Source organism: Danaus plexippus, chromosome 25 (assembly GCF_018135715.1).
Source record: "Danaus plexippus chromosome 25, MEX_DaPlex, whole genome shotgun sequence".
NCBI classification, from domain to species: domain Eukaryota; kingdom Metazoa; phylum Arthropoda; class Insecta; order Lepidoptera; family Nymphalidae; genus Danaus; species Danaus plexippus.
The window spans coordinates 4,931,030-4,942,482 of NC_083553.1; the positions used below are offsets into that span (position 1 = coordinate 4,931,030).

The 11,453-nt window shown below is 36.8% G+C and overlaps 1 protein-coding gene across 1 annotated transcript; it reads left to right on the plus strand.

Moving 5' to 3' along the window:
• The first annotated feature begins 5,386 nt into the window (after positions 1–5,386).
• LOC116774368 (52 kDa repressor of the inhibitor of the protein kinase-like) lies at positions 5,387–9,888 on the plus strand. The gene is made up of 2 exons (XM_061524690.1): positions 5,387–6,797; positions 9,782–9,888. Exons 1-2 carry the CDS (start codon positions 5,387–5,389, stop codon positions 9,886–9,888), a joined length of 1,518 nt encoding a protein of 505 aa, XP_061380674.1.
• The last annotated feature ends 1,565 nt before the right edge of the window (positions 9,889–11,453 follow it).

Sequence of the window (11,453 nt, forward strand, 5' to 3'; positions counted from 1 at the left end):
ATGGATATTCCGGCAGTCAAGTTCAGGCTGGCTGTCACGCGAGCTCGCATTCTGGAGATCTCGGGTGACGCCAGCAAACAGAAACCGGACGCCATGGACAATAGGCTAAAGGAAGTGTTGGAGGAGGAGAACTGAACGCGCCACACTGCGTATTATGCGCGAGAAAGGAAAGGCCGCAGAACACAGCGTCGGTGGCAAGAGTTGTATGAAGTCGAATCCGAGAAGTAAGAGCTCAAGAAAGATCACGAAAGCTCAGATGCTCGCCCCACCAACCATGGCGGGAACTGAAACCGGAGTGGCCCCGATGGAAGCTCAATAACGGCGTCTCTACGATTTCTGCATGGCAATCTCAACCACTGTGCCCAAGCACAGGACCTCATGGTGCTGTCTATGGCGCAGTGGTCGATCGATATAACCATAGTGTCGGAGCCGTATCGAGTTCTTCCAAGGTCTGATCGGGTCGGGGACTGTGACTCTGTCGTGTGCTTGGTCCTGGGCTCTAATATGCCGCCACCGTCACCTGGCAGCACAACAAGGGGCCATGGCTTTGTGGCAACCAACATAGGGGCCCTAACAGTCGTGGGGGTATACTTTTCTCCTAACAGGCCGCTGGTCGAATTCGAGACCTTCCTGCTACGTCTTACCGCCCTCATAGGTGATGGCGTCCGTAGGAGTCGTACTGGCAAATCGAGGTGCTAGGTTTTAAAAATGTTGTTGCAATTTTTTTGGGTCACTACAAGAGTGACAGCTACAGAGAGTTGGTTAACGAGCTACTATTGTCATATCAAGCACTAGGTTGCAACATGTCTCTTAAAATACATTTTTTAGACTCGCACCTGGATTTTTTTTTCCTGACAATTTAGGTGCTCTTAGCGACGAGCACGGTGAGAGATTCCATCAGGAAATTTCTAATATAGAAAAGCGGTACCAGGGCAAATGAAGCCCGAATATGTTAGCACATTACTGCTTGACAATTAAAAGGTACCAACCAGAAGCTAAATACTCTAGAAAATCTTAGATGACATTAAATCGTTTATAAAAAATAACTTTCGATTTAAGAGATCTTTGTTTTTTCTTAATATTTAAATTACTCAATAGAAAAAAATCTAGTCTAGTAACTTTTTTTAACTGTTTATTTATTCTTACAATTACCAGTTAAAATAAAAAATATCCGCGTGGCAAGAAAAAGTAATAATTTTGTTGACTAGTGTTGTTAAAGGTTGATAGGCTTTGGCTTTTTATGCATTCATGTATACAAAACTAGTTTCTTCATATCTCTAGTAAATATTCAAAAATCAGTTAAGCCTTTTCTGGAAAATGAGGCTTTTTGATTCAACTGGGTTTTTATCTGGGGGTGCGATATATTGACTATAATTAAGATCGTAAAAGATCGCAAAAAGTAATGGAATGGAATAATTTAAATGCTTCTACGGAAACTTGTTGGGTGGAACTTAAATACTTTCGAGCCAATAATGATCTTCAGCATGAAAAATTTTCCATTGAATATATTTTATGTTTGCCTGCTTCAAATGCTCCAGAAGAAAGAGTACTTTCTATTATGAACAAATGGTGGACATCAGAGAAAACCCAATTACAAATTTCAGTTCTAAAGGCGATGTTGATAATTAAGGTAAATACAGTAAAAGCTCCCTATTCGCGCTTCCTTCATTCGACTTTTTACTATTCGCGGATAAAAAAAATGCAACCCAGTTTCTACATTCGCGGTAAAAAATTTCTTTATTCGTGGATCTAAAATTTCATACAAAATTCCAAAAGGCGTGTAACGCAATATCTTTTGTACCGCCGAGCACTTTGACCTGAGCCCCCTTTGTATCCTTGGCCGCCAACACCGCGGACGGTGTCTTTTTTGAATGTAGACAAACAGAAAGAAAGCTGCTGAATATCTGGAAGAAATATGACGGCAAAATGCATCGTAAACATAAAAGAATCATTGCAAGAACTGAAACCACACACGTTGAAGTCATGCTATGCTGGAAAAAATTGTGGCCTGCTCTGACAGCGGAAAATGGCTTAGAAGCCGTGCAAGCTCTGAGTTTGACTTAGGCGAAACTACAAATGGATTAGGACGAGATTGCTAATGCGACTGCTGAATATCAGTCTGAATTGAAGGAGCTATTAAAAACTGCCAAATAAGAGAAACATAACAAAATTCTTCAAACCATTACCTAAAAATGAGGATAATGATTAATCAAAATGTTCAAAAGCTTCAATAAAATTGATTTTCTTATATATTTGTGTTTTTTATTTTGCCACCTAGGAACGTATCCCCCTTAAACCTTAACCGTATTCACGGTTTCTGTATTTGCGGCATATTTATGGAAGATATAGCCCGCGAATAAAGAGATTTTACTGTATAAAAAAATGTGCTAAGAGTTTCATTCTTACTTGAAATATTAAAATATTATAACAAATTTGTCCTTCTGATAAATATAAATACAGTAGAATGCGTTCAATATGACTCCGCCTATATTGACCAACCGGTTATAATGACGTAATTGCACTACGAAAGTTTGGCTTTCATATAAAATTCTTTATAAAAAAGTCGGATATAATGACTTCCCTTACAGTGACATGTCGCTTATTATGACGCAATTTTTATAAATTATGTCCGGTTATAATGACCGACATGATTCTCTACACCTTCAGTAAATGTTCGCTGACTCCCGACGACTTTAGGCACGTGGTACATTTTTGTTTTGAATCTCAGTGAGTAATTGACGGTTGAAGGTCACGTATTGTTTTTCGTATATACCTGTGAAAAAATGTCATCTCTATGACGTAAAGCATTTACAATTGAGGATAAAGGTGCAATAATATGCAGATTAGAAAATGGGGAATCAAACTAATGTTTCGCAAAGGAATTTGGCGTGAGTCATTCGACAAACTCAATGATCTTTAAAAACAAGAACCGGATTAAGCAATCGTTCAATTCAAATGTTTTTGAAACCGAAGAGGCTTCGAAAATCACGACAAGAAAATGTTGATCAAGCATTAACTCAGTGGTTCAAAAACATGTACAAGTATATGTACATGTACATGGTATATTTAAGTCGGGCAACACAGACATCGGTAACTGTTGTCAATCTGTCAAAGCAAACCTTAAATAAATCCTTAAAAAAGGATCGAATTTTGGACCAGTGCCATCAAAATTACCGTTCGAAAACATTATCTGTAACGTTGAGGAATGTCTTCATAAGAATCATGTCACGAAAGAGGAGTCTGAAGCAATCCGGCAGGGTATTTCGTATGTTCTGCGCCGGAGCAAATTGCCTCGACAAATATATTTCGTCAAGAATCATTTGCACTCAAACACCTTCGCAACAATGAAGACCTGACTGTCCTCCGTGCAGATAAAGGGAACGCGACCGTAATAATGGATATGAGTGATGATGATAATAAAATAATCGAAATTATTTCGGATAATTCTATTTATAAAAAAAATAACAAAGACCCGACTAGAACAGTTTTAACAGAAACAAAATTTTTAATAAATAAATACAGTTCCAAAATTAATTTAGATATCAAATCACTCGTACCATCGTGTGCATAACCTCCAAAATTGTATGGGTTACCTAAAATCCATAAACAAGATGTTCCATTACGCCCACTTGTAAGCCAGATTGACTCACCAACTTATAAACTGGCTAAATTTCTTTCAAAGATATTATCACCACTCCGAGGCCACACAAAGTCATTTGTTAAGGATTCCTACCAGTTTGTCAAAGATCTAAAACACGTAAAATTGAGCGACAATGACAGTATGGTCAGTTTTGATGTACAGTCATTATTCACTAGTATACCTGTTCTTGACTGCATTGAGATTGTAAGAGGTAAGTTAAAGGATAAAAATATGCCTGTAGAATATGCAGAGCTATTAAAGCATTGCTTAACATCTGGCTCAGTGCCGGCGTTAGGGGGGGGCGTGATGGGGCGATGGTCCAGGGCGACAAATTCGGGAAGCGCCAAGGTCTGAAGTTGGAGTCTCTTGCCTCTCCTGGTGCAAACCCTCAGAACTGTCCTCTACGCTCTGTGCATATGCATATTTTTTATTGAGATTTTTTTTAGATGGACTTTTTGAGGGGTTGTGGTCGAGGAGTGACTCTAACGATATCGTTAGAGTCACTCCTCGACCACACGGTGCTTACGCTTACGATTGGTGCAATACTTCCACCGCCAAACCGATACGCGTGACACGTGGTAGATGGTGGGGATAACTGAACCTTCTATGTTCGAGCGTCGCTCGAATTTATGCAACGCGAAAACCGTCTACAATGCAGAATTTTTTGCGTTACTAGTTTTGTAATATCGTTCTTCCAGCATCCCAAATCTTTTATTCCTATTTTTTGTATTCAGGAATACTCCTTCATTTTTCTTTTAGTTATATTCTTTTGACGATTGAGATTTTTCTGGAGTTTTGTTTCTGTTTTATTTTTTTATTTTTCTAAAAATACTAGTGGTAAGTTAACTACAATTGCAGGTAACCTGCAATCTGCAATAATCATAGAAAAAAAAACTGCAGTAGGTTATTCCTATCATTATTTCTTTGAAAATGTCAGACCAGAAGATTAAAAAGAAACCTTCCGGTGCGGAATATCGGAAACGCAAACGTGAACAGGAAAAAGAGTTTCACAAAGCCAAAAAATTAATGAACATTGATAAATACATTGCCAAAAAATCGCAAGAGGAACTTGAATCAATTTCAGAAAAATCCTGCCCTTCTACATCTTTCGGAACGAAAGAAGACAAGAACGAAGAAGATGATAAGACCACGACTGAATCCCAACAGTCTCATGAAAACGATAGTACTGGCAACGTGAATAATGATAGTTCATTAGTTATAAATGACTCAGAAACCACGATTTCACAAACAGTCGATTTATCCGATGTAGGCAACTGACCGGATAATCGAAATAATAAAATGGTTGACCACTTGATAACTCTCGGTCCGTCGCAGGTTCAACAACCGAACTTTCCGAAAGATGAATCCGGTCGTCATTTTACAAGTTCTCAGTATTTCAGAAAACTTCCAAATAATGAGACAATCTTGCGTCGTTGGCTAGTGTACTCACCTTCGAAAAATCGAGTTTTTTGCTTTTGCTGTCGACTTTTCAATAGTCAATCGACATCGAATTTAACGTCCGAAGGGTTTAATAATTGGAAACATTTATCTGAAATACTGAAAACACATGAAAATAGCGCACTGCATAAAAAGTACCACCATCAGTGGTTTGAGAGAGAAATAAGGTTAAAAAGAGGAAATACAATTGATTGCGAAGAACAAAAATTGATTAATCGTGAAACCTTGCGATGGAATAATGTTTTGACTCGTTTAATGAACATTGTTCTTTATTTGGCCGAAAATAATATGGCGTTTAGAGGAAGCTCAGACAAACTGTACACACGAAACAATGGCAAGTTTTTGGGATTAGTCGAATTATTGGGTAAATTCGATCCAATTATGGAGGAGCATTTGAAGCTGGCAACAACAGGTGGCATTTCTGATCACTACTGCGGTAAGGATATTCAAAACGAGTTAATTCATCTGATGGGCGAAAAAGTTACTTCCGAGATTATTTCACGAGCCAAAAACGCTAAATATTATTCAATTATAGCGGACTGTACTCCAGACATAAGTCATGACGAACAATTGTCCCTGACTATTCGATTTGCAGATTTGACAGACGCTAACGTCGCTGTTAAGGAGCATTTTATAGAGTTCATCCCAGCCACTAGCTCTACAGGTGCAGGACTTAACGAAGTAATTTTGAGCATTCTCAAGAAACACGGACTCGAGATAGCGAATTGTAGAGGTCAGGGGTACGACAATGGAGCTAACATGAAGGGAAAAAATATTGGTGTGCAAAAAAGAATTTTGGATCCCTTGGCTTTTTATGTGCCATGTGGCTGTCACAGTTACAATCTCGTACTGTGTGATGCTGCTAAATCGTCAGTCAATTCTGTAACGTTGTTTGGGATTTTGCAAAGAATATTCACGCTATTTTCTGCTTCAGTTAATCGATGGAAAATACTCACTGATCATGTAGAACTCTACAGTGTGAAAAAGCTGAGTGATACGCGTTGGGAAGCCAAAATAAACAGCGTAAAATCGGTTCGCTATCAAATTTGTGAAATTCATGATGCTCTAGTTACATTGGCTAACGTTACGGAGAAAACCGATCACACCACCTCACACGAGGCAAGCACATTAGCAGAACAACTGAAAGATTTCGGTTTCATTCTTTCTTTGGTGGTTTGGTACGAAATTCTGTTTCAAATTAATGTTGTTAGCAAATCACTGCAATCTCAAGACATGGATCTCGGTAAATCCGCAGAAATGCTCGAAAATTGTTGTAATTTCTTTGAAGAATACCGAAAAACTGGATTCAAGAAAGCTTATTGCACTGCAAGTGACTTAGCTAAAGAGCTTCAAGTCAATCCAGAATTCAAACCAGCAAAACGTTTACGACGTATAAAACGTCAGGCTGGTGAAATAGCTACGGATGAGCCAATTGAATCTCTTGAGAAAAAATTCGAAGTCGAATTTTTCAACAAGTTGCTGGACGTCGCTTTGATGTCAATAAAAGAGAGATTCCAACAATTAAAAGACTATTCGGACACGTGGTCTTTTTTACACGATATTAAAAAAATTCCGGAAAAAAAGGAACTTGCAGTATTATGTGGAAATCTCCAGCAGAAGCTAACTGTTGGTTCCAATTCCGATATCGATGGAGATGGACTATGTGACGAGCTCATAAGTCTGAAGCATTTTCTTCCCGGTGACAATATTTCGTGTATAACCGTACTCAATTTCATACGACAGCGCGAAATTCAGGAACTGTATCCAAATGTTTGGATTGATTTCCGGATTTTTGCAACCATCCCGGTTACTGTTGCAAGTGGAGAACGCAGTTTTTCAAAACTAAAACTAATAAAAACGTATCTTCAATCAACAACCTCTCAATCGAGACTCTCTAACCTAGCTATTCTGTCGATTGAAAATGAAATCGCTGGACAATTAGATTTTTCTCAATTAATTCGATCATTTGCTGACAAAAAAGCCCGGAAGGTGAAATTTTACTGAAGAACATCATTCGAAAAAACAAACAATTTAAGAAAGTCGATCAAAAATTAACAAAATGTTCAATCTAAATGAAAAGTAAAAAAAAAAATGTGCGAGAAATTCAAATTTGAAAACATTTGTGAATGACAAAAAAAATCAAAAGGAATAAAAATATTTAAAAAAATTAAAAATGTAAAAAAAATATTTAAAAAAAATGTAAAAAAAAATTAAAAAATATAAAATGTAAAAAATATAAAATAAAAAAAAATATATATATAAAAAGAGGAGCTACAAAACTTTCTACGTCCGCGTCGTTAGCTCTGGGTAACGCTAAAGGAAAGATGAAATTCTTAATATAATTTTACTTGGGATCAGCAAAAAACTAACACTTGAAATTGCTTCCCTCAAGTGGGCGCCACAATATTTTCGCCCGGGGTATCAGTGGCCCTTACGCCGACACTGATCTGGCTACCTCATGTGGAAGGATGAATTCTACATACAAGTAGATGGAGCTGCAATGGGTTCGCCGGTTTCCCCGTTGTCGCTGATATATTCATGGAAGACTTCGAGGTGCGAGCCCTTTGCTCTCCTCCTATAAGACCTTTAATATATATACGGTATGTAGAAGATACCTTCACAATATTAAATAAAAATAAAACATCTGCTTTTCTGAACCATCTTAATTCTATCGATAGCAAGATTTAGTTTACTATAGAATTGAAGGCAAATAGTTCTTTAGCTTTCCTTGATATATTTGTCGTTAGGAACCCTGACAATACTTCGGGACATACTGTTTATAGGAAACCCACACATACGGATAGGTACCTCAATGGTAACTCACACCACCACCCTATCCAGTTAGCTACCGTTGGCAAATCTTTGTTACAGAGAGCCCAACACCTTTGTGATGCTGACCACCTAGAGGCCGAGCTGCAGCATGTAAAAACATGCTCTCACCATCAACAACCTGCCCGTGCCTCGCCAGCATCGCAAGAACCACTTGAAGCCACCCACAGTTGAACGACAACCTGCGATACTACCATATGTGACGGGACTTACTGACAGAATAGGCAATATTTCGAAGAAGGTTTCCATCAAAACTATTTACAAACCACATAAGAAAGTGAGCCAATTCTTGAGACCAATCAAGAGTAACATTCTTTTGCAACAAGCGGTTGTATACAAACTCGATTATGACTGTGGCTTGTCATACATTGGACAGACGAAGAGGAGCATCGGTACAAGGGTTAAAGAATACATCTCAGATATCAAAAATAGTCGCGCGTCGAAGTCAACAATGTGTGAACACACAATGGACAAACCAGGCCACTACATTCGGTTTGATAAACCACAAATCCTCGCTCGTGAAGACAAGTATATACCGAGGTTAATTCGCGAGGCTATTGAAATAAAAAAAAACATCCCAATTTCAATAGAGAAGATGGCTGGAATCTATCAAACACCTGGGACCCCCTTCTGAAAAATATAAAATCCCATGTCCGTAACCACACCGCAGGACCTCAAGACACCGTAAGCGCATTCTGCAGGCGTCCAGAGTGGTACGCCAGAAAATTAAGAAATCGATGGCGGTAGATGATAAATATCAAGGACCAACTGACAGACATTCACATCTCGTCTGCCCCTGATCACGGTTGCTGAAAAGTAACCGAAACGTCGGGATTATGTAGTTTTTAAAAATAATAAAATCTGCGTAGTATATCCGAAAAATATTAGTTTCATTTAAAGGAATACCTATCAGCGGTCCTATGCTACAGGAAAAAGAAAATGGTTTTGCCGCGCGTTTTGGTATTCTCGACTTCAATTGTTCTGCAAGTTGGATCAGTCGTTTTAAAGTTCGACATAACATTGTGGCGGGAAAAATTGTCGGTGAATCTTCGTCTGTTGATCAAAATTCAACAACGAACTGGTTGATATCTGTGTGGCTGAATTTACGAAGACAATTTTCTGATGATGACATATTTAATGCCAGATAAAACTTTAAATTTTAAAGGTGAAAATTGTAGTGGACACCTCCACTACAATTTTCCATAGTTGTCGAAAGATAGAATAACTGTCATGGTAGCAGCGAATATGAGTGGCACAGAGAAGAAGAAATTGCTCATTATTGGAAAGTCACAAAAACCAAGATGTTTTAAAGGCGTCAAATCATTACCTGTCGATTATGCTTTTTGAGATATGGCTTCGTGATTGGTATCATGACTTGGTGAAGAAGAAGAAAAAGATTCTATTGCTGGTTGATAACTGCCCGGCGCATCCAAATGATACTGATTTAATGTCTATAACACTTGCTTTCCTTCCACCGAATACAACATCAGTACTACAGCCAATGGATCAGGGAATAATATGATCACTCAAAACGAATTTTAGGAAAAACCTTGTGCTCAAAATGGTTGATTGTCTTGATGCTAATGAAAACCACTCTTCTACAAAAGTGATGGTGCTAGATGCAATTCTGATAGTTAATGATGCCTGGAATAAAATGTCACAAAGTACCATTCACATGTAACTGTCTCAAACAGGCAAGCTTCATTGAAAGCCACAACGGCTTACCTATTCAAATATCAGAACATGAATTCGATGAAGATGATGACATTCCTTTATCTCTGTGGTCACAAAACCTAAATACAGATTCTTTAGCAGCACCAGAAATGTGGGAAAATTATGTTGACATTGATTAAGGTCTCCTCACATCTGAAGAACCCACCAATGAAAATATCGTACAGAACATTAGTGCTAAGGAACATCTCGAAAGTGATGGGGAAGAGGAAGTCCAGGAAACACCATGACCTATCACAGAAGAGGCATTAAAAGCTACAGAATTATTATCACGATTTGTTCAGTTATATTGAAAATGATAATTTGACCATAGCTATGTCTTCTATACACAATAGTATTAGAGAGAGTATAGTATAGTTTTTACAATAAATTGAAAAAACAAAAGCAGACAAAAATTAAAGATTACTTACAGTAAAAAATACACTTGTATGTGTTATTATAATAATGTGCTGATTACATGCAATTTTGAGTTTGATTTAATATGTACATATACATATGTAATTTATATGTTTCTGTATAGAATACTTAAATACATATATTAACATAAAAAAGGTTTTCTTCATTTCACACATAATGGTTTGTATGATGTCCGCTTGTTGACATGTTTGTCAATTCCTTTCTATGTCATTATAGACAGACTCAACTGTATAACTAAACTTTTTTGGGTATATTTCGTGATTCGTAACTTTTAAGTTATAAGCCAACCGACTTTTGCTGAATAAATAACTAAAAGTTTTACTTTTCATTGACTACCCATTATTTAACCTAAACAAACTAATGTCTCGTTTTGAGTCAAAGAATAAATAGACATATTGGGTATTGAATATAGTTATCTATCTAGGGTGAATAAAACACAGGACTTACGAGGTTAAAACAACTAAGCGCCCAGTTTTTAATAATTTGCGGAATTGTTTAAAACACATCAGATGATTTTAAGGTGAACTGATGATGACAAGATTTTAATTAACAAGAGCAAACATAGCATATTAATCCGACGATGAAGTGCAAAAAAACTCCGACAAATTCATATTTCACGACAAAACAGATCCCTTAAAATTTTTCACTTGTCTTATCTTATCATCTTTTAATAGATTCAAGGGTCTTATTAACACCAAGAATGTCGAGTGTTGTTAATGGAATACTCGGTGCTTGTAGCACTTGAAAATATAACACAAGCAATAATTTACGAATTACACTCCATGCATATTTTCAATTTTAGATTTGTAATCCATAGACTATAGAGATATCCTGTATCACCGTATGACGTTCGTGAGTGTTACCAGTATGAAATAACAAACGTTTTTAATTTTTATAATAATTTATAAAAAGAATCTCAGACAGTTTCACCACTTCCCAAATCTAAATAATTCCTATTTTTTACCAATGCTACCTTTTAACCTATTAAAGTTGGAGGTTTAGTCACATTTTTAAAGTTTTCTGGAAACTTCGTAATAAAAAAAATATTAGAAGTAATTAATTTTTCAATTGTGTAAAAATTTGTATTTTACCTTTCTTTAAATGAAATTTCATATACATAACTATTTATATCCAAAATAACACCAAAAAAAAGTAATTGCGAGAAGTTAAAACATTTAATTCTGTTTTGTATAAACTATTTACTTGAACCCGATGATTATTTATAACACTGGCAGTTGGAAATTCACTTAAGGTTTATAGTTTATTATTAATTAAAGGAACTTCTTTAAGTACATTTTTTTAAATCTGAAATTGGTTTGATTTGCGAAACATTTCAAATGAAATTATTACTTGAGGTTTCAAAAATTTAAGTAGACAT